This window comes from Hemitrygon akajei, chromosome 28, assembly GCF_048418815.1.
Source record: "Hemitrygon akajei chromosome 28, sHemAka1.3, whole genome shotgun sequence".
Classification (NCBI taxonomy): domain Eukaryota; kingdom Metazoa; phylum Chordata; class Chondrichthyes; order Myliobatiformes; family Dasyatidae; genus Hemitrygon; species Hemitrygon akajei.
In genome coordinates, this window is record NC_133151.1 from 18,093,169 (window position 1) to 18,117,117 (window position 23,949).

Genomic DNA, 23,949 nt, shown 5'->3' on the forward strand with positions numbered 1-23,949 from the left:
TCTGAAAAGCTTCTGGAGGTGCGATGACATCTAATAATTCAGAAAATTAATGTCTGGCGCTTGGGGATCCTGCTACGGACAGTGCCAAGCCCGCCTGCAGGAGGAGGAGGATTGGGCGTGAGGCTAGCAACCCCCATCCCGTAAAAAACCCACAGCTACAGAAACACAAGGAGATGTTACGAAAGGCGTCATCCCAGGAAAAGGATGGATCTCCGAAGACGGGGTGCACCTCAGGAAAACTTGTAGGACTGGCCCAGGACAGGGGACTCTGACGAGCCGCTGTTGGCGGCCTACGCCCCAGTATGGGTGACTGGCCTTAAGTAAAGGATGCCAAATTATCGGAGTTCCACTCTGTAAGGAAAAAAAGCGGGTTACAAAAAGGGAGCCGATGTCATGCTGGTCTACACGGTTGGCACAATTAGAGAGAGCAGCAACTAGTAAGCATTGGCGATGGATTCTATACTCTGCAAGACAAAGTGGAGAAAGAAAATATAACACGGGGGAGGGATTGGAGATTATTTGTTACATTAGAAAAGCACAACAGCCAGGCAGAAGCAAAAAGAGAAGTAAAACACAGGTACAGCCTCAAGAGGTCACCCTTCTCCTCGATCTATTTACTACCCCGGAATGAAAAGGAACGGGGGAGAGAGGCCAATATGAAAAGGGAGGGAAGGGATGGTGAGTGAAGGAGAGAATGGGAATGATGTAAGAAGCTGAGAGGCGATAGGTGGAAGTGCGAAAGGGCTGAATAAGGTGGAATCTGATCGGAGAGGACAGTGGACCATGGAGCAAAGAGAAGGCGACAAGCCAGATATGGACTCTGGTCTGCATTCGACTCACCTGAGTGCTGGTGGTTTTTAAAAAAAAAAATTTTTTTAACTTTGGGAATCACTGTAGGTGGAATTTACTATCAACCTGCTGTTTTTAACAAGGGATAGCGAAAGCTGTAGAAAAGACATCCTCGACAGGGCAATACCTCACAAAAAGCAGCATCGATCATTAAGAACCCCTGTTGCTCAAATCAAGCCGTTTTCTCATTACTACCATCGGAGGAGAGGTGAACCAGGGGTTCCCAACCCTTTCAATATGCCCTGGACCATTAAGCTAGGGGTCCGTGGACCCGAGGTCGGGAGCCCCTGAAGACCCACACTCAACAGCTTGTTCCCCTCCACCTCTCAACGGTCCAGGAACGCTACGTCACTATTTTGCTCTCTCGTCGCATTACTTTTTCCTATTTCTTACCGAACTCAGAGTGCACTTTACTGCCCTGACCTGCTTTCACGACACACCTCAGCGACAATAAACCCGAAGCGAGCATGCGTCAGGTCCTGTTCCGGTGGCCAGGTTGCTCTGACAGGGGCACCTTTGCCAACACTACTGAAACAATCTTCAGAGATTCCCAAAATTAAAAACAAAACCTAGCACCCAGGTGAGTCCGTTGTAGACTAGAGTCACCCTTTATTCCTCTCCAATCAGATTCCACCTTCTTCTGCCCTTTCTCGCTTCCACCTATCACCTTCCAGCTTCTTCCATCGTTCCCATTCTCTCCCCTCAGCTAGATCCACCCATCACCCACCAGCCCTTCCCTCCAGTTTCATACTAGCTACCTCCGCTCATCCCTTCCAGCTCTGACGAAGGGTCTCGGCCCAAAATACTGACCATCCATTTCCCCCTTGATACTGTCTGACCTGCTACCTCCAGTTGTTCCAGACTTACAGAGTTTGTGCTCTCTTGTGTTTATATTCAACCTTCAGATTTCTACTCGGCAGCCCTGGCTCAGAGAACGGACATCCGTCAACTGGGGTGGGGGCGGAATTTGGTGGTGGAAATCCTCCCGCAACGCCAGCACCCCATTCCCAGGGCAAAGCATGACATCAGCTAAACACAACTTTCCTGGCAGCTAACCTCTGCTGGCATTGGAGAGAGGATCCACAAGAATGTTTCTGGGAATGAAAGGGTTAATGCACGAGGAGCGTTTGAAGCCTCTGGGCCTTTACTCAGTGGAGTTTAGAAGAATGAAGGGCAGGGATGGGAACCTCATCGAAATCCATCAAGTACTGAAAGACCTAGATGGAGTGGATGTGGAGAGGATGTTTCCTATAGTGGGGGAGCCTAGGACCAGAGGACACAGATAGAGTGGATGTGGAGAGGATGTTTCCTATAGTGGGGGAGTCTAGGATCAGAGGACACAGATAGAGTGGATGTGGAGAGGATGTTTCCTATGGTGGGGGGAGTCTAGGACCAGAGGACACAGATAGAGTGGATGTGGAGAGGATGTTTCCTATAGTGGGGGAATCTAGGGCTAGAGGACACAGATAGAGCGGATGTGGAGAGGATGTTTCCTATATTGGGGGAGTCTAGTACCAGAGGACACAGATAGAGTGGATGTGGAGAGGATGTTTCCTATAGTGGGGGAGTCTAGTACCAGAGGACACAGATAGAGTGGATGTGGAGAGGATGTTTCCTATAGTGGGGGAGTCTAGGACCAGAGGACACAGATAGAGTGGATGTGGAGAGGATGTTTCCTATAGTGGGGGAGTCCAGGACCAGAGGACACAGATAGAGTGGATGTGGAGAGAATGTTTCCTATAGTGGGGGAGTCTAGGACCAGAGGACACAGATAGAGTGGATGTGGAGAGGATGTTTCCTATAGTGGGGGAGTCCAGGACCAGAGGACACAGATAGAGTGGATGTGGAGAGAATGTTTCCTATAGTGGGGGAGTCCAGGACCAGAGGACACAAATAGAGTGGATGTGGAGAGAATGTTTCCTATAGTGGGGGAATCTAGGGCTAGAGGACACAGATAGAGTGGATGTGGAGAGGATGTTTCCTACAGTGGGGGAGTCTAGGACCAGAGGACACAGATAGAGTGGATGTGGAGAGGATGTTTCCTATAGTGGGGGAGTCTAGGACCAGAGGACACAGATAGAATGGATGTGGAGAGGATGTTTCCTATAGTGGGGGAGTCTAGGACCAGAGGGCACAGATAGAGTGGATGTGGAGAGGATGTTTCCTACAGTGGGGGAGTCTAGGGCTAGAGGGCACACCTTCAGAATAGAGGGGCATAGACTTAGAACTGAGATGAGGAGGTCTATGGAATTTATTGCCTCAGGCACCTGGGTCAAATAGGTCAAATACCTGGGTATATTTAAAGAGGAGGTTGATAGGTTCTTAATTAGTCAGGGCATAAAAGGTTATGGGGAGAAGGCAGGAGAATGGGGTTGAGAGGGATAATAAATCAGCCGTGTTGGAATGGCGGAGCAGACTCGAAGGGACGTACGGCCCAATTCTGTTTCTACGTCTTAAGGTCTTATAGCATGCTGCAGAATCAAAATGCATGAAGCTCCTCTTGGGTTTGAAAATGCAGAAAAATCAAATAAAATATCGATATTTTAATTAGCAGCGCAAGAGGAAAAACAAGACGCATGCAGTTTTAACACAGCCAGAGAGTACAGCATGCTTGGGGGGGGCGGGGGGGGGGGGAGAGAGAGAAGTACAGGCAGCTTTAGATGCATGCTTTGCATATGGTTCCTTATTGCCCCGCATCTGGGTGTACTGGGATTTGTCTGTTTGCAATATATCGTTCAAATTAATCTTCAGGACCACGTCAGAAAAGTGAACAAAATGGACATGGGAGTCGCTAATCTACAAAAACAATTCCTTTCGACTCCTCTGCCAAACGTTCAGCGGAAAGTTTTGATTAATTTCACAGCCTGGTTTTCAAAGGGGAGTTCCGGAAATTAATGAGCTGCGTGGAGCTTTTCTTTTTAATATCGTTGCAACCCTAAGCAAGAGCATCATTGGGCGCACACACAGGACTTTAAAAAAAAAAGACAGCAGTTGGTGCATCATTTACCTAATGAACAGGTTCTTGATCTTACTCCACAAGCTACCGACTGTGCTACTAACTTTTTCCATGTAACTGGGGGGAGTCGTAAACAAAAAGGAGGAAGGAAAAGAAAAGAACGGGATAAAAAAAATAACAAAATAAAAACAAAATGAGTTTCCAGTTGACGTAGTTCAGAAGACAGCAAAAAAATACCACCAGTTATTACATTGTGCACTACCAGCGGAGAGGGAAGAAGAAAAGTCTGCTTGCCCGGGGACGCCGTGCTTATCGGGACCAAGTGCAACACTAAAGGCCAAAGGGGTGGGGGGTGGAGGTACAGTGTCAGACAGAGGTCAATGTTTGAAATCCCCGAGGAACCGAGGGGCGTGCAGAACTGGAACAGAAGAGGAGTTCCAGTTGATGGGCACTTAATTAGCCAGGGCATCAGAGACTGTGGGGAGAAGGCAGGGAACGAGGTTGAGAGGGAAAATAAATCAATCATTGCAGACTCGATAGGCCAAATAGCCTAATTCTGCCCCTATGTCTTATGGAAGGTAAATAAGAGTTTACTACTGGCTCACCCTCCCTCTTTGGCAAGAGACTGAAGGACCATAGCTGACAGGTTAGAAGCCCAGCAGATGGAACCAAAACTCAGGAGGTTAAGTTGCAACTTTGTAAAACTCTGGTTTGGCCACATCTGCGGTATTGTGTACAGTTCTGGTCGCCCCGCTATCGGAAGGACATTGAGGCTTTGGAGAGGGTGCAGAAGGGGTTTACCAGGATGCTGTCTGGTTTAGAAGGTATCATGAGAGGCTCAACAAAATTGGGCTGTTTTCTCTGGAGCACCGGAGGCTGAGGGGAGACCGGATAAGAGGTTTACAAGATTATGAGACTCATAGACAGAGTGGACAGGGAGTATCTGTTTCCCGGGGCTGAAATGTCCAACACCAGAGGGCACACGTTGAAGGTGAGAGGGGGTCGGTTCAAGGGGGATGTGAGGAGAAAGTTTTTTACACGGAGAATTATGGGTGCCTAGAATGCAGTGCCTGGTGTGGTGGTGGAGGCAAATACATTAGAGGCTGTTAAGAGACATTTGGGTCGGCATGTGGATGTGAGGGAGATGGAGGGATATGGACATTGTGTAGGGAGGAGGGATTAGTGTTTGGGTGTTTTGATTTGTTTTTCAGCTGGTTCAGCACAACATTGTGGGCCGAATGGCCTCTTCCTGCGCCGTACTTTCCTATGCTCAAACAGAGCACCTCCTGAGAAGACGTGGACTTTGAAGGGCATGGGAGTGGCGGCGGCAGTGGTGGTGGAGGTGGGATGGGTGGTAAACGACGTAACCGCTGTATTCACTGGGGGTGGTTCAATGTGACGCACTTCGCAAGTGGACAGCAAAGGCCGGCAGACTTTTCCCCTCCCAAGCAAAATCAGCGACAGTGAAGACATTCATAAAGCAGGGGCTCCCAACCACCTTTTCTGCCAACGAGCCTTACCCGAGGGGTTTGTGGACCCCAGGTTGGAAACCCCTGTAAAGCAATGTTACACTTCACACATTTTCTATAAAGTGAATGGGGGAAAAATCCACCAATCATATGGGAAGGGGGGGGGGGGGTGAAACGCACTGCCCTTGATACAAAAGGCCTTTCACCTGCTAAAGGAAGTATTATTATCCCTCTCTCCTCCAGCTCCAATAAGAAATAAATTCTTTCCTCTGTAGAATGACGCAAAGGATTGGCTGTATACAGCAAACGGGTGAAGTAGATAATGTTTCTCACCCACAGAGGGCATCTTCAACAGGGAATAGGTGGGGGGGTGGGGAAGGGTTGAACAGACTGAAATTGGGGGAAATATTCAAAATAAGAATATAGATTATAAAGAGATGTACCAGCAAGGGTAAAATGCTTCAAGGCCAGAGTACACGGGAAAACCTGAAAGGTCAGGGATACAGGTGGAGACTCTGGGAGATAATTTTGCTGGTATCTGAACACTTCACGTCCCTGTTGGAACGGAAGAGGGCGAGAGGTGACTTGACGGAGGTGTACAAAATGATAAGAGGCAAAGATTGAGTGGATAGCCAGAGACATTTTCCTAGGGCAGAAATGGCTGATTTGAGGAATCATAATTTTTAAATGATCAGAGGAAAGTATAGGGGGTTTGCCAGAGGTAGATTTTTTTTAAAAACACACAGAGGGTGTTGAGTGTTTGGAACGCTCTGCTAGGGGCAGTGGTAGAGGCATAAGGGGCATTCAGGAAACACTTAAATAGATACGAGGATGACAGCAAAATGGAGGGTTCGATCGATCTTGGAGTAGGTTAAAATGTTGGCACAACATGGTGACCTCCAAGAGGAGCACAACCTTGTTGTGGGGTTTGGAGGCTGGCGTGCCTCAGTGACTTGGAGAGTTATGATGACCGGAGTCGGGGCTTGTGCTTTGGCCCCGGTAGGGTCACCCACGCCAAGCAGGTCAAAGGGTAGAGGTCAGACCAGGAGTGGTCCACTGCTCCTCCCAGTTTGGGGGCTCAGCTCAGGGCTAACAACCCTGACTGGTCCAAAAAACAAAACTGTTACGGAAACAGCGATGAAGAATCCTTCTATTTCTGTGTCCAACCCAGGACGGACAGATGGAAAATGTCCAGTGCTGTTCTAAATGTCAGCAACGTTACGGGCAGTGAAGTACAACACTGTGGGCTGAAGGGGCCTGTACACTTCTATGTTCCACAAGAGAGCACAGATACTGGAATCTGGAACAACAATCAACGTGCTGGAAGAACGTGGAGCTCGAGCCTCGTCTGTGGGCCCGGAAAGGAATTATCAACGTTTTGGGTCGAAATCTTGCTGTTTTAAAACACCAGCCCGAAACGCGGACTATCTACTCTTTTCCATAGATGCTGCCTGACCTGCTGAGTTCCTCCAACGTTTGTACGTTTTTTTAAAATAAAACTCTGGTTAAGCCACATCTAGAGTATCTCTGCTACCTGACCAATTACTTCCAATGCATTCTTCATTACAGGAAGGATGTAAAAGCTTTAGACAGGGTGCAGAGGAGATTTACTAAGTGGATGAAAGAAAAATGGAAGGCTATATAGGAGGGAAGGGTTAGCCTGATCTTGGGGTAAGTACAAAAGTCCGTAACAACATTGTAGGCTGAAAGGCCTGTTGTACGTTCACGAATATCGCTCTATGACTCTACAGGTTTTTGAAGGGAATCAGGGAATGTGCCGGGAAGTGGCACTGGGGTAAAAGTTCAGCTTTGTTACGGGATGGTAGAGCAGGTTTCGGAGGCTAAACAGCCTACCCGCCTCCGCTTGGTCTCCTCCGTAGATTGGACCGCAGGAAAGTGATGCTGGTGAGATAGAGGAAATGGGGGATGAATTTAATAAGTACTTTGCATCAGTCTTCATTGGGGCATGAGCTCCGTGAGTGTCAGGGTGCAGGAGTAAGTGTCATTGCTATTATAAAGGAAAATGTGCTTGGCAAACTCAAAGGTCTTAAAGTGAGTAAGTCACCTGGACCAGATGGACTACATCCCAGAGTCCTGAGAGAGGTTGCTGAAGAGATAGCAGATGCATTGGCCGTGATCTTTCAGTAATCACTTGATTCTGGCATGGTCCCAGAGGACTGGAAGATTGCAAATGTCACCCCGCTCTTCAAGAAGGAAGAAAGGCAAAAGGGAAGAAATTAAGGCCAGTTATCCTAACCTCAGTGGTTGGGAAAGTGCTGGAGTCTATTATTAAGGATGAGGTTTCAGGGTACTTGGAGACTAATAATAAAATTAGTCAAAGTCAGTATGGTTTCTGTAAAGAGAAATCTCGTCTGACAAATCTGTTAAGAATTCTTTGAGAGGAGGCAGTGGATGTCATTTACTTGGATTTTCAGAAGCCATTTGATAAGGTGCCACACACGAGGATGCGAAACAAGATAAAATCCTATAGCATTACAGGAAAGATACCGGCATGGACAGAGGAATGGCTGACAGGCAGGAGGCAGCGAGTGGGAATAAAAGGACCCTTTTCTGGATGGCTGCCAGTGACTAGTGATGTTCCACAGGGGTCAATACTGGGATCACAACTTTTCACACTGTTTGTCCATGATTTGGATAATGGAATTGATGGCTCTGTGGCAAAGTTTGCAGATGATGCAAAGGTAGGTGGAGGGGTAGGTAGTGCTGAGGAAGCAATGGGATTGCCGCAGGACTTAGACAAATTGGGAGAATGGGCAAAAAAAGTAGCAGATGGAATAGTGTTGGGTAATGTATTAAGACCATCAGACATAGGAGCAGAATTAGACCATTCAGCCCATCGAGTCTGCTCTGCCATTCCATGATGGCTGATCCCAGATCCCACTCAACCCCATACACCTGCCTTCTCCCCATATCCTTTCATGCCCTGACCGATCAGGAAATGATCAACTTCCGTAGATATGTTCAGTGTGGTAATGCATTTTGGTAAAAGGAACAATAGTGCGGACTATTATTTAAATGGGGTGAAGGTTCAAACATCAGAGGTGCTGAGGGACTTGGGAATCCTTGTGCAAGACTCCCAGAAGGTTAATTTACAGGTTGAGTCTGTGGTAAAGAAAGCAAATGCAATGTTGGCATTTATTTCAAGGGGAATAGAATATAAAAGCAAGGAGATAATGCTGAAGCTTTATAAGACACTAGTCAGGCCGCACTTGGAGTATTGTCAACAGTTTTGGGTCCCATATCTCAGAAAGGATGTGTTGTCATTGGAGAGAGTCCAGAGGAGGTTCATGAGAATGATTCCAAGAATGAAGGGGTTAACATATGAGGAGCGTTTGGCAGCTTTGGGCCTGTACTCACTGGAATTTAGAAGAACACAGGGGATCTCACTGAAATCTACCAAATGTTGAACGGACTAGATAGGGTGGATGTGGAGAGGATGTGTGGATGTGGCGAAGGTATCCAAAACTACAGGGCACCGCCTCAATCTTTTAAAATAGAGGTAAGGTTTTTTTTAAGCCAGCAAGTAGTGAATCTGTAGAATGCTCTGCCACAGACTGCAATGGAAGACAAGTCCTTGGGTATAAGTACAGCGGAAACCGATTGTTCCCTGATCGGTCAGGGCATCGATCGGTCAGTGATCATTAATGGAGAATGTGTGGAGCAGGTTAAGACCTACAAGTATCTGGGAGTACAGTTAGACGAGAAGCTAGACTGGACTGCCAACACAGATGCCTTGTGCAGGAAGGCACAGAGTCGACTGTACTTTCTTAGAAGGTTGACGTCATTCAATGTTTGTAGTGAGATGCTGAAGATGTTCTATAGGTCAGTTGTGGAGAGCGCCCTCTTCTTTGTGGTGACGTGTTGGGGAGGCAGCATTAAGAAGAGGGACGCCTCACGTCTTAATAAGCTGGTAAGGAAGGCGGGCTCTGTCGTGGGCAAAGTACTGGAGAGTATAACATCGGTAGCAGAGCGAAGGGCGCTGAGTAGGCTACAGTCAATTATGGAAAACCCTGAACATCCTCTACATAGCACCATCCAGAGACAGAGAAGCAGTTTCAGCGACAGGTTGCTATCGATGCAATGCTCCTCAGACAGGATGAAGAGATCAATACTCCCCAATGCCATTCGGCTTTACAATTCAACCGCCAGGAGTAATATATGTTAAAGTGCCGGGGTTAGGACTCAATGTATTTAAGTAAATTACTTAAGAACTTTTTAAAAGCTATTATTAATGCTTTTTGAGAGGGTGATTTTAGATGCATATCATATTTTTTCTGAGTTAAGTATTGTATGTAATTAGTTTTGCTACAATAAGTGTATGGGACATTGGAAAAAAAGTTGAATTTCCCCATGGGGATGAATAAAGTATCTATCTATCTATCTCAAAGGATATGGCGAGAAGGCAGGTATATGGGGCTGTGTGGGGTCTGGGATCTGCCATGATGCAATGGCGGAGCAGAGTTGATGGACTGAATACCCTAATTCTGCTCCTGTCTGATGATCTTATGAACGTATGAGGAGTGTTTGATGGCTCTAGGCCTGTACTCACTGGAGTTTAGAAGAAAGTCAGGAGATCTTATTGAAATCTATCGAAAACTGAAAGTTCAGAGTGGACTTGGAGAGGATGTTTCCTGCAATGGGGGAGTCTAGGACCAGAGGAAAACAGCCTTAGAATAGAGGGACATCCCTTTAGAACAGAAATGAAGAGGAATTCCTTTATCCAGAGGGTGGTGAATCTGTGGAATTCAATGCCACAGATGGCTGTGGAGGCACAGGTCACTGGGAATATTTAAAGCAGAGATTGATAGGTACTTGATTAGTCAGGGTGTCAAAGGTTAAGGGGAGAAGGCAGGAGAATGGGGTTAAGGAGGATAATAAATCAGCCATGATGGAATGACGGAGCAGACTCCTTATATCTTAAGGTCTAATGGTAAAGTGGTTAGATAGTATCCAGGTTACAACAGGCAAGAGGTGGGAAAGAAACATTCAAAGATTTTGGGCTGTTTGAATTTAAATGAAAAATTCAGTTGTTCTAACAGTGGAACAGAACATAGGCAACAGAAGCAGAAAGTAACAGAGAATTGTCTGCCTTCGCTCCGAAGGGGGGGAGGGGGGGGGAGAGGGAGGAGGAGGAAGTGGTGAATTTTCCCCCCCACCTGTTTAGTGTTAACACTGGCAGCTCAGGTACTCACGAGTCCTTCTGCTTGCGTAAGTGCTCGAACACCATCAGCCCACGCGAGTTTACGCTCAGCAGCAGCCCGTTGCCGGCCATGATGTCCATCCGGAACGGCTTGGAGGTGATGATCAGCTTGTACAGATTGTTGTTGAAGCCCAGCTCCAGGCTGCTCTCGTCCTTGCCAAGGACTGTCAGGCTGCAAACCCAAACCCAAGCAAGGCAAGAGTTAGAGTCATACAACAGTAGGGCACTGAAAACAGGCCCATTGACCCACCTGCCATACCCCCCCCCCCCCCACCCTATCCAAACTTCTCTTAAATGTTGAAATCGAGCCCACATCCACCGCTTACGCTGGCAGCTCGTTCCACACTCTCACCACCCTCCAAGTGAATAAGTTCCCCCCTCATGTTCCCTTTAAATATTTCACCTATCACCCTTGACCTTAGTTCTAAGTCTCATCCAGCCTCAGTGGGTAAGGCCTGCTTGTACTTATCCATCATCTATCAACTCTCCCTTCACTCCCCTGCGCTCCAGGAAGTAAAGCCCTAACCCGTTCAGCCTTTCCCTATAACTCAGTCCTGAAGTCCCGGCAAACATCCTTGTAGATTTTCTCTGCACGCTTTCAATCTTATTTACATCTTTCCTGTTCACAATACTCCAAATTAGGCCTCACCAACTTCAACATAACATCCCAACTCCTCTACTCAATACTCTGATCTATGAAGGGCACTATGCCAAAAGCACTTTTCTTTTAAATGGCCCTATCTAGCTGTAACGACACTTTCAGGGGATTACTGATCTGTTATAGTTGGGCAACCATCTGTCTGGTTCCAATTCTCATACAGGTGTCAGCTGATAAACTTTCAGATGTGGGTATATGCTCCCCTGTAATATTTCATCTTTCTCTGGTTCGGAGTCCCACCCAGCCTCAGTGGGAAAAACCCTGCTTGCATTTACCCGCCAGAAGCACCTCAGCGTTAGCCATTGTGGCCACGATCCCCTGGGGAGGCATCACCTCACTCGCACTGGGAGCCGAATTTCCAAAGGGAGCCTGCGGAGCAGTTTCACGGGGACACTGCCAAGAGAACTGTGGCCGTGACGGAAGGCTGGGCGTGCCGGGGTTGTCCGGAAAGAAATGTAGAAAGTTATGTAGACAGAGCGAAGAGGAAGGGCCGATTTCTCTTAGCCGAGGGGTGGAGACTGTGATTAATAGAGGAGAGGCGGCGGGGAGTCTGGAGTTCGCTGGTGAAGTCAGAGAGTCGAGTTACATTGATCCAGTGCTTGTCAACTCGAGGGCAGATATTGATCACTTATTTATTGAGAAACAGGGCAGCCCACATCCCGTCCTTCAGGCTGCAACGTCGCAGCAACCCCTCGGTTCAGTCCTCGCCTAATCGCGGGACAATTTACAATGATCAGTTAACCTACAGTACTCTGCAAACGTCAGAGGCACAAATACATAGCTAGGGTGCCTAAGACTTTTGCACAAGACTGTCGTGATTTTATGCATCGCGCTGCACTGCTGCTGCAAAAGCAAATTTCATGACCTATGTCTTATGGGTTAAAGGACGCTCAACCCATCCCCACAAGATGCTTGAGAAAACCTTTCACAGTGATGCGCCGGGCAGACTCTGAGGACATGAGATAAAGAGTCCTTAAAGTGAGATCATTGGTTGTGGGAACATCTCAATGCATGGGCAAGTGAGTGTGGTTATCCCTTTTGGTTCAAGAGCCTGATGGTTGATGAACTGCTCCTGAACCTGGCAGTGAGAATCCCGGGGCTCTTGTACCTTCTACTCGATGGCAGTAATGGGGTGGTGGGGGCAACCGGCCGTACACTACGGGAGCATGGGCTGGGTGGTGCAGATAACTGATTAGGGTTCGTGCTGTCCTACAACAGCATTTCACGTAGATGTCCTCGATAGCTGCAAAGGCTTTACCCGTGATGTACTGGGACTAATCTTGGGAGGACTTTCCTACAAATTTTTCTTATAAAACTTCCCCGTTGTGCAGTTCTTAAGAAAATCGGCCTGAAGGTTGTTCCAGGCATCTTGGAGAACTTGCCACAGTTCTGCAGACTTTGGCTGCCTCGCTTGCTTCTGTCTCTCCAGGTAACCCCAGTCTCGATGATGTTGAGATCAGGGTTCTGGAGGCCGAACCATCTGAATCCATATACAAAAAAAGATCTAGGGTGCCCAAGTCTTTTGCAGATTACTGTATACGAACAGAGGATTTTTTTAAAAAAAAAAAGCAGAGATTAACAATATATAAGACTTACGGTACAGTAGGTGGATCTCGTATTAATACATCTTGGACCTCATATCTGGGTTTCAACGGAATCAGCTCGTTAATTTTAATCCTGGTCATATTTCCTTGTAGACCGTACACTTCAAGTAATAGAGGAACCTGCGAAAGTGCACAGACACACACACACACGCATACTGAAATCAGTGTTGAACACCCACACGGTGGCACTGTAAGGTGCAGTCAGGTGTGACTGGAAGTAATATCCACCCCTTCCCCCAGCTCTTGCCCTTTGCTCGACAGGACGCCGCTCCACATGCAGAAGTTAAGCATGGTAACATCGCTCGTCCTCAGCGCTATTTTTAATCAATTATTCCCTGACCTGAAGGCTTTGCCCAAATGGATACCAAGAGGAGGAAATAACAAGAGATGGTAAACCATCCCAAAAAGAGGACAGGGTGATTAGAGAGGCATCGGTGTGTGGGCCTTCATTAGATAGGGGACTGCATTCAATGACTGCTCTATAATAGACCCCACTGGGAATATTGTGTTCAGTTCTAGTCGCCTCACTATAGGGTGAATGAGGAAGTTTAAGAAGGGGGTGTAGAGGAGATTTACCAGGATGCTGGCTAGATTGGAGAACATGTCTTTTGAATACAGTTAAGTGAGTTAGGGTTTTTCTCTTGGGAGCGAAGGAAGGTGAAAGGTGTACAAGATAACAGAGACCTTTTCCCAGGGTGAAGATATAATTTTAAGATGATTTGAGGAACGTACAGGGGGGATGTCAGAGGTAATTTGTTTCTTTTTCCTTACACACAGAGAGTGGTGGGTGCGTGGAATGCCCTGTCAGCAGTGGTGGTAGAGGAAATATAGACATGAAAGTCGTTCTGTGCCGTGTCGTACGACATGCCTGGTCTACTGACCATGACTGATCTTGGCAAATTTTTGCATGGAAGTGGTTTACCATTACCTCCTTCTGCACAGTGTCTTTACAAGATGGGTGACCCCCCCCCCCCCCACCCCAGCTCTTTTCAATGCTCTTCAGAGATTGTCTGCCTGCTGTCAGTGGTCGCCTAACCAGGACTTGTGATATACACCAGCTGCTTGTACAACCATCCACCACCTGCTCCCATGGCTTCTCGTGATCCTGATTTGGGGGGGTGGGGGGGGGAAGCTAAGTTGCTGCTACACGTTGTCCAAGGGTGACCTGCAGGCTAGTGGAAGGGAAGCAGCAGCTTACACCTCCTTTGAAAGAGACATATCTCCTGCCCGTCACCCCATTAGGGCATTTAAGAGACTCTCAAAGAGGCACATGAATGATAGAAAAATGGGGGGGGGGGGGGGGAAGGGTTAGATTGATTTTAGAGTAGATCAAAAGGATGGCACAATATTGCGGGCAGAAAGGCCTCTTTATTTTTAAAAAAAGGGTACTTCTAAAGAGATATGATTGTCACATGTACATCGAGACAAACAGTGAAATGCATCGCTTGCGTCAAATCAAACCAGCGAGGATCGTGCTGGTTGCAGCCTGGAAGTGTTGCCAACTTTCTGGCACCAACATAGCATGCCCACAACTCATGAAGCCCAACCATTTGTTTTTGGAAACTGGAGCACCCAGAGGACGGTCACCAGGACAACGCACAAAATCCTTAACAGACAGTGGGCGGGAATCGAACCCCGATCAGTGGTCGTAGGTACTAAAAAGTGAAGGACCTAACCCAGCCACTCAAAGGGCCTGTAAAATTTATAGAGTTGGTCACTCTCCCAGGTTAGCTGGGCAACGGCTGTTTTGTTTTCCCTGGGAGACAGGCTCCCACTGAAGCAAACAATACAGCAAAAGCACAAAAGGTACACATGAGAAAATCTGCAGGTGTGTTGCCGTAATTAATTTATTACATCTATTTAACAGGAGATACCAGCCCACTGAGCCGTACCGCCCGGCACCTCACCGATTTAACGCCTGGTCTAATCACGCAGCAATTTACAACGACCCAATTACCCAGAGAAAATCCACAGACGGGCAGGAAGGATGCACAGAATTCCTTACACAGGATGCCGGAACTGAATTCTGCACTCGGTCGCCTCGTGCTAACTGCAATGCTATCGTGGTGCCAATGATACATGACCGTGCCCCCCCCCCCACCCCAATCTCACAAATCCCAGAATGTTAGCGTGGCCCGCTTTGTCCACGCTCTGAATAAGCACTCACCTTACTGACTTCATTAATTATCTGCAGCTTGATGTTTTTCTCAGACACCTCCAAGGAGTTGAGCAGCGCTCGATAGGGAGAATTTTCTGGCTTAATGTTCCTCTGCCGCCTGGAAAGGATGGAAAAGAAAGGCTTTATTATCGAGCACCAGAAGCTATCAAGTATCTTGACCCATTTTGATCTCTTTCTCTACAACGACATACATATTTATGTACATTCTTTTATTTGGGGTGTATGGGGTGTCCAGGGAGAGGGCAGCACCTCTGGTGAAAGGGCTTGTCGTGTCCATTCCGGGGCAGCTTGCTCACCCTCCGACCCCACCGCACCACACACTCGACTCTCATTGCGGCTCCAAGCAGCTGTCTGCGTGCGACAGCGGCCATACCCCGGTACACCGCTTCGACAGGCGGGCTAAACCGGCTGAGGGTAGACAGGGACGTGCCCGTACCAGCATGCGAAGTCAGCTCCATGTGGACTGGACGGATGAGATTCCCAGTGAGACCCAACAGCCAGGAAGCCGGTTCTGTAACGCCCCGTGGAGAGCGAAGGGCACGACGAGGCACAGAAGACGTCACGGTCACCCACTGTAACCAGGGAAGACCCCAGTCTGTGACGACTACACGTACCGCCGGTTGAGAGAGTGGATGTATGTACTTAGATAATAAATTTACTCTGAGGTCGGTATTAACAAGGAGGAGGGAGGAAATCAGTATGGTACGGTGTGAGTGGTATAACAGTTAGTGTAACCCTACTAGAGTGTTCATACGTTTTCTCTCCCTGACTCTGTGAGCCTCCTCCGGGTGCTCCGGGCTCCTCCCACATTCCAAAGTCGCACTGTTTCAGAGGCTGAACGGTCACGTGGGCAGTGTGAGATCGTTAGGCTAGAAGGGCCTGTTACCCTGCTGTACCTCCAACATAAATTAAGTTGTATTAAGTGTGTAGTAGAGGAAGGTGGGGCGGAACAAGTGATAAGGAGGACTCATGTACAGAGGGATGGTCTGACGGAACATGGAGTTAAATGTGTTGAAAGAATAAGTAAATTTAGGAAGGACATCAAAATTCTAGGGGCGTATAGCTCGATGGGAGTTCGGGGAGCTGGGTTAAGCACAATAGGCAGCAATTCAAACAGAGAGAGGAGAAATGGGCTAAAAATTCTATATCTGAATGCACGAAGTGTCAGAAATAAGGCGGATGAGCTTGAAGCCCAGGTGCGAATGGGTAACTATGATGTTGTTGGGATAATGGAGACATGGCTGCAGGGAGATCAGACCTGGGAAATGAATGTACAAGGGTATACGTGCTATCGTAGGGACAGAAATGTGGGCAGAGGGGGGTGGGGTGGCCCTGTTGGTGAGGAATGAGATTCAGTCCTTTGCAAGGGGGGACATAGGGTCAGGAGAAGTAGAGTCTCTGTGGATAGAACTGAGGAACAGTAAGGGCAAAAGGACCCAAATGGGTGTTGTCTACAAGCCACCAAACAGTAGCATGGATATTGGGCGCAAGTTGAATAGGGAGTTAACATTGGCATGTGGCAAAGGTAATGTCGCAGTAGTTATGAGGGATTTCAACATGCAGGTGAACTGGGAGAATCAGGTTGGTGCTGGACCACAGGATAGGGAGTTTGTAGAGTGCCTACGGGATGCATTCTTGGAACAGCTTGTACGAGAGCCGACCAGGGACAAGACTATTCTGGATTTAGTGTTATGTAATGAACAGGATTTGATAAGCGATCTCGCAGTAAAGGAGCCATTAGGAGGTAGTGATCACAATATGATAAGCTTTTATCTGCAATTTGACAAGGATAAGGGCAGCTCGGAGGTGTCAGTGTTGCAGATGAACAGGGGAAACTATGGAGCCATGAGGGAGGAGCTGGCCAAAGTTGACTGGACGGATAGCCTAGCAAAAAAGACAGTGGAACAGCAATGGCAGGTATTCTTGGGAATAATGCACAAGGTGCAAAATCAGTTCATCCCCCAGAGAAGGAAGGATTCAAAGGGGGGAAAGGGGCCACAGTGGTTGACAAAGGAAGTCAGAGATTGCATAGCATTAAAAAAAAGGAAATATGACAGAGCTAAGGTGAGTGGGAGGACAGATGATTGGGAAGTTTTTAAGGAACAACAGAACTTAACTAAAAAGACAATACGGGGAGAAAAAATGAGGTACGAACGCAAGCTAGCCAGGAATATAAAGGAAGATAGCAAAAGCTTTTTTAGGTATGTGAAGAGAAAGAAGATAGTTAAGAACAATGTTGGGCCCTTGAAGAATGAATTGGGTGAAATTGTTATGGGAAACAGAGAAATGGCAGAAGAATTTAATGAGTACTTTAGATCTGTTTTCACTAGGGAAGACACAAGCAATCTCCCAGATGTATGGATGGGCCAAGGACATAGGGTAACAGAGGAAATGAAACAGATTGACATTAGGAAGGAAATGGTGATGAGAAGACTGATGGGACTGAAGGCTGACAAATCCCCAGGTCCAGATGGTCTGCACCCTAGGGTACTAAAGGAGGTGGCCCTGGAAATTGCGGATGCATTGGTAATCATTTTCCAATGTTCCTTAGATTCAGGATCAGTTCCTGAGGATTGGAGAATGGCTAATGCTTTCCCACTTTTTAAGAAAGGAGGGAGGGAGAAAACAGAGAACTATCGACCTGTCAGCCTGACATCGGTGGTGGGAAAGATGCTACAGTCCATTATCAAGGATGAAATAGGGGCATATCTAGATAGCAGTGATAGGATTGGGCCGAGCCAGCATGGATTTACCAAGGGTAAATCATGCTTGACTAATCTGTTGGAGTTTTTTCGAGGATGTAACCAGGAAGTTAGACGGGGGAGATCCTGTGGATGTAGTGTACCTCGATTTTCAGAAGGCATTTGATAAGGTCCCACATAGAAGATTGGTGGGTAAAATCAAAGCTCAGGGCATCGGGGGGAAGGCATTGACATGGATAGAAAACTGGTTGGCAGATAGAAAGCAAAGGGTAGTGGTGAATGGGTGTTTCTCGGAATGGCAGGTGGTGACTAGTGGGGTGCCACAGGGCTCAGTATTGGGACCACAGCTGTTTACCATTTACGTTAACGATTTGGATGAAGGCATAGAAAATAACATCAGCAAATTTGCTGATGATACTAAGCTGGGTGGCAGTGTGACATGTGATGAGGATGTTAAGAGAATTCAGGGTGACTTGGATAGCTGGGTGAGTGGGCAGATACTTGGCAGATGGCGTTTAATGTGAATAAGTGTGAGGTTATCCACTTTGGGAGTAAGAACAGGAAGGCAGATTATTATCTGAACGGTGTAGAGTTGGGTAAGGGAGAAATACAAAGAGATCTCGGAGTCTTTGTTCATCAGTCACTGAAGGTGAATGAGCAAGTGCAGCAGGCAGTGAAGAAGGCTAATGGAATGTTGGCCTTTATTACAAAAGGAATTGAGTACAAGAGCAAGGAAATCCTCTTGCATTTGTACAGAGCCCTGGTGAGATCACACCTGGAGTACTGTGTACAGTTTTGGTCTCCAGGGTTAAGGAAGGACATCCTGGCTGTAGAGGAAGTGCAGCGTAGATTCACAAGGTTAATTCCTGGGATATCTGGACTGTCTTACGCAGAGAGGTTACAGAGACTGGGCTTGTACACGCTGGAATTAAGGAGATTGAGAGGGGATCTGATTGAAACATATAAGATTATTAAGGGATTGGACAAGATAGAGGCAGGAAATATGTTCCAGATGCTGGGAGAGTCCAGTACCAGAGGGCATGGTTTGAGAATAAGGGGTAGTTCATTTAGGACAGAGTTAAGGAAAAACTTCTTCTCCCAGAGAGTTGTGGGGGTCTGGAATGCACTGCCTCGGAAGGTAGTGGAGGCCAATTCTCTGGATGCTTTCAAGAAGGAGCTAGATAGGTATCTTATGGATAGGGGAATCAAGGGATATGGGGACAAGGCAGTAACCGGGTATTGATAGTAGTTGATCAGCCATGATCTCAAAATGGCGGTGCAGGCTCGAAGGGCCGAATGGTCTACTTCTGCACCTATTGTCTATTGTCTATAAAAGAAAGAAAGAAATCCAGCAAGTAACTCCAGAGTTCACGGACCAGGCAGAAGGTGGGATAACTGCAAGAAGTTGAGCAGGGAGCGGGCAAGCAGGAGGGAGGATCTTGACGGACAGACCGCGGAGACGGGGACAGATGGAGTCCCAGGACGAAACCTTAGCAGGGAAAGAACAATAAAACTAGAGGGGTTGCAATTCAGGTCAGTGAGCAGAAGGGTGAGGTGGAGGTACGACTCTACCACAGGAGATGTAAGGTGCCTTCCCTCCGCTAGCCTGTAGAGTCACCCTTGGACAAGGTGTAGCACCTGCTCAGTCACGAGAAGCCATGAGAGCTGGTGGAAAATGGTCATATGAGCAGCCGGTGCACATCGCAAGTCCTGGTTTATGCGACCACTGACGCCGTCAGTGGTTGGGGGGGGGGGGGGGGGGGGGGGGGGGGGGGGAGTCACCTGTCTTGCAAAAGACACTATCCAGTAGGTGGTGATGGAGAAAAATTTGCTGAAACACAATCATAGGAAGACCATGATCGGCCATCTCGTACAACACAGCGTGTAATGAACAAACGAGCACAAGGGTTGAAAGACTAACGACCATGGCCAAGATTCAGATGGATAATACAACTGGTCTGGAACCATCGAACATTACAGCACAGAAACAGGCCTTTTGGCCCTTCTTGGCTGTGCCGGACCATTTTTCTGCCTAGTCCCACTGACCTGCACCTGGACCATATCCCCCCCACGCACCTCTCATCCATGTACCTGTCCAAGTTTTCCTTAAATGTTAAAAGTGAGCCCGCATTTACCACTTTATCTGGCAGCTCATTCCACACTCCCACCACTCTCTGTGTGAAGAAGCCCCCCCTAATGTTCCCTTTACATTTTTCCCCCTTCACCCGTAACCCATGACCTCTGGTTTTTTTCCTCCCCTGGCCTCAGTGGAAAAAGTCTGCTTGCATTCACTCTATCTATACCCATCATAATTTTATACACCTCTATCAAATCTCCCCTCATTCTCCTACACTCCAGGGAATAAAGACGTAGGTTTTATATACACAGAGGGTAGTGGGTGTGTGGAATTCAATTTCTGAATACTGCTGAGCCCAAGCCCCTCTTGCATATCTCCGTCAAAACTGCCTCCCCAGAAACTTCATCATGATTTAGGTCCTGCACAGAAAAGTTAAAATTCTCTCCTCAGAAAGAGTCTGGCATACAGCAGGTTAATTAGAACCTCAAAACACCATGATCCACACATCTTTAAAGGAGATCCCAGAGGTCGGTGTTTGTCTCACTACACACAGACACAGAACGCTGGGTAACTTGAAGGGTTGGTGGTAAAGGCTGATAGAACAGGGACATCTTAGACAGGCAGAGCAATGTTTTTAAAAAGGAATGGAGAGTTATGGGCTGTGAAGCATGGAAGGGTTAGATTGATAGAGTAGAGTTATGCCAGGTGGTACAACACCATGTGCCAAAGGATCAGTACCGTGCCGTAAGTATTCTGTAACAATCGGATGCTTAACTCGTTCCCCACCCCACCCACCCAAACAGATACTTTACTCCCAGTTGAAGGAAGTTCAGCGAAACACTTCAAAGATAACACTAAAATCAGCCTGAAGAAGTTCAAACATTAGCATCGAAACACACTGCACTTAACAGATACACTGGGTGAAATCTGTTCAAGAGGGAGCTGCGTTACGATAGCAATCACCGCAGAGAACTGCGGAAGGAGAGACTGAACAACCAAAAGACCCGACCACTAGCCGCAACGGCCACTTAGTCTTGCCCGCACTGCACCCGAGCAACACACACAACACGCTGGTCAGGGGGAAAACTCCAGCTAAGAAAAAGGGGGGAGAAGATAGCTAGAATGCAAAAGGCGAAGCCAGGTGGGTGGGAAAGGAAAAGGGCTGGAGAAGAAGGAATCTGACTTGAGTGGTGAGTGGACTGTAGGAGAAAGGGAAGGAGGAGGGGACCCAGGGGGAAGTGACAGGCAGGTGAGAAGAGGTAAGAGCCTAGAGTGGGAAATAGAGGGGGGGTGGGTGAGAAGGTAAACATTGTTTTAAATGGAAGGAGAAATTGATATTCATACCACACAGATGGAATATAAGGTTCTGCTCCTCCACCCAGAAGGCGGCCTCATTGTGCCACAAGAGGAGGCGTGGACGAAACTGTCGGGACGGCAACGGGAAGTGGAACCCGGGCTGGCCTCTACAACTACCCGAGGACCCACCAACAGACAACCCCTCAGGAGAACATCATACTCGACTCGAGTGATCACACTAGTACTACATCTTCAACATCTACCCTACGTCCGCACCAGCCTTCAAGGAGCGGCGCCTCAAAAAGGCAGCAGCCATCACCCAGGACATGCCCTCTTCTCATTGCTACCAGCAGGGTGGAGGTACAGGAGCCTGAAAACACACACTCAACGATTCAGGAACAGCTTCTTCCCCTCTGCCATCAGGGAGGAGGTACAGCAGCCTGGAGACACACACTCAACGATTCAGGAACAGCTTCTTCCCCTCTGCCATCAGGGTGGAGGTACAGGAGCCTGAAGACACACACTCAACGATTCAGGAACAGTTTCTTCCCCTCTGCCATCAGGGTGGAGGTACAGGAGCCTGAAGGCACACACTCAACGATTCAGGAACAGCTTCTTCTCCTCTGCCATCAGGGAGGAGGTACAGGAGCCTGAAGACACACACTCAGCGATTCAGGAACAGCTTCTTCCCCTCTGCCATCAGGGAGGAGGTACAGGAGCCTGAAGGCACACATTCAGCGATTCAGGAACAGCTTCTTCCCCTCTGCCATCAGGGAGGAGGTACAGGAGCCTGAAGACACACACTCAATGATTCAGGAACAGTTTCTTCCCCTCTGCCATCTGATCTGTGACTGGACATCGAACCCATGAACACTGCCTCACTACTTTTTTAATTTCTATTTAATTGCACTATTTAATATAAATATATATATTTACTGTGATTCACATTGTTCTATCATGTATTGCATTGTACTGCTGATGCAAGGACAACATATTTCACGACATATGTCGGTGATATTAAGTCTGATTCTGAGAATCCATTAAGATCATACCTCCTTTTTCACCCCTAAGAATATAGTTTTCAATTTCTTTAGCCACATGTGACAGCACAACCCTCGCATCCCAGGAAACGGCTGAGTGATTTGCCTCTGGATTGTAACGAGGAGCATCACAGGATTACAACACTTAAATGTCACCAAACGCCAGTTTGGTTAATGAAGGTTAATGAAGAGATTTCCCAAAAGGAAATGAGGAACAAGAGTCTGAGGCACTGAGACAATGTTCACTCACGTTCGATAGTAGCATGGCGGTTAGTGTAACACTATTACAGCGTCCCAGACCAGTGCTGGTTGGGATAGGGAAGTGGGACAATGATTCTCTCCGAAAATCTAGTATTCCAAACCTCCGCATGGTAGTGAAGCAATAATCAGCAGTGTGATTACAGAGTCAGCTGCTGGGTCCAATTCCCACCACTGTCTGTAAGGAGGTTGTGTGTTTTCCCCGTGGTCACGTGACTTTCCTCCGGGTGCTCCGGTTCCCTCCCACATCCCAAAGAGGTACAGGGTAGTAAATTAATCGGTTGCTGTTAAATACGTGGGGTTATGACCAAAGGACAAGTGGCTGGAGTCACTTAGCACTTCTGGGCAAAGGTGTGTATTAGGTGTGTCAAAATCAAACTTCCAAAAACTAGTGACCGTTGCCAATATTTATAAAATGTTATCTGCCAGAAAATACATTAACAGCTCTAAACATTGTCCAGTGTGAACTCCCGGCAGCCTGGAACTCTCTCTCTCACCGAGAGTGACGAGCCCTGTTTATTAGGCACCAGGACACACCATCAAAGTCAACTTCAGACTACACAAGAGTCAGAATATGATGCAGCCCACTATGTAGGTACAATCACGTTACAAAATAAATAGAAGCATCTCCCTTAAATACAGGATACAAGCAACACATACACGTTTTTGCGTTACTAAAGAAATGGAATGTCCCACCGCGTACACCGTACAGCCAACCCTTTATATGAGAATACGCCAGGTACGGCGTTCAAGTGCGAGCACTCAGCACAACAACAGTGCAATGTCTGCGTGAGAGAGGGTGAATGCATTAAAGGAGTGGTATACCAGGCGCTCTACGTCAGGGGTCACCAACCGTTTTTGCACCGCGGACACCAGTTTAATATTGACAATATTCTTGCGGACCGGCTGACGGTGGGGGGGGGGGGGGGGGGGGTTGTTAATCACGACCAGAATAAAGGTGGTAAGTCACTCATAAGTGGCTAATACACTCAATTTCGTTTCTAAAAGGGTTTATCTAATGAATTTAATATTAAACACTCAGCGCATATTTTGCTCGTGTGAACATATAAAATCATTGCAACACACCAATACCGCTGAATCAGTAGGAGCCCTGGGCTTGTTTCCCTGCAACAAGATGGTCCCAACGAGGGGTGATGGGAGAGAGCAATACTCAAAGGGGGTTCCTTATGTCCAGTCTATTCCGCAATTTAGTTTTCGTGGCTCTAACACTTGCTTCTGTCCTGCTTGCTCACGTTTTTTCCGCTCAAAAATCTTTAAGTGCGGGGTGCTTGGACTTAAGGTGCCGAAGCAGTTTTCATTGCCTCATTAGACAGCCTCCGGGCCCGAACTCCAGCCTCCTGCCTGCCGCCAGATGGGGCTGGTCATGGGTGGGGTGAGAGGACGAGGTAAGAGCTGGAGGCTCCCGTGCCGGGGCCACGGCAGTCACAGTCCAGAGAGCGAGGAGAGGAGGAGTGCGACAGGGCCCCCCCGGTAGGTAGGTAGGATCTATCGGCCAACAAAAGTTTGGCTCGAGGGATGACTTTCAGTAGATTGCAGCTAGGTAGCTTTTACAGGCGGCCAGTTACCCAAGGTCAACCAGTGATCCCTGGCGCGAGGGTATCACTGCGTTTAGGCAGTTG

General features: G+C 47.7%; 1 protein-coding gene across 4 annotated transcripts in view; it reads right to left on the reverse strand.

The window, feature by feature from the left end:
• The window catches only part of LOC140717725 (neutral alpha-glucosidase AB-like), a 105,983-nt gene that overhangs the window by 75,950 nt on the left and 6,084 nt on the right, over nucleotides 1–23,949 (reverse strand). For 2 of the 4 annotated variants that reach the window (XM_073031410.1, XM_073031409.1), the window contains exons 3-6: nucleotides 14,925–15,033; nucleotides 12,750–12,877; nucleotides 10,488–10,667; nucleotides 3,857–3,922 (exon numbers count right to left, since the gene is read on the reverse strand). In XM_073031410.1, coding sequence (XP_072887511.1) covers nucleotides 3,857–3,922; nucleotides 10,488–10,667; nucleotides 12,750–12,877; nucleotides 14,925–15,033 — 483 coding nt within the window. The remainder of the gene's footprint in view (nucleotides 1–3,856; nucleotides 3,923–10,487; nucleotides 10,668–12,749; nucleotides 12,878–14,924; nucleotides 15,034–23,949) is intronic. The other 2 variants (XM_073031413.1, XM_073031412.1) reach the window with 1 other exon arrangement.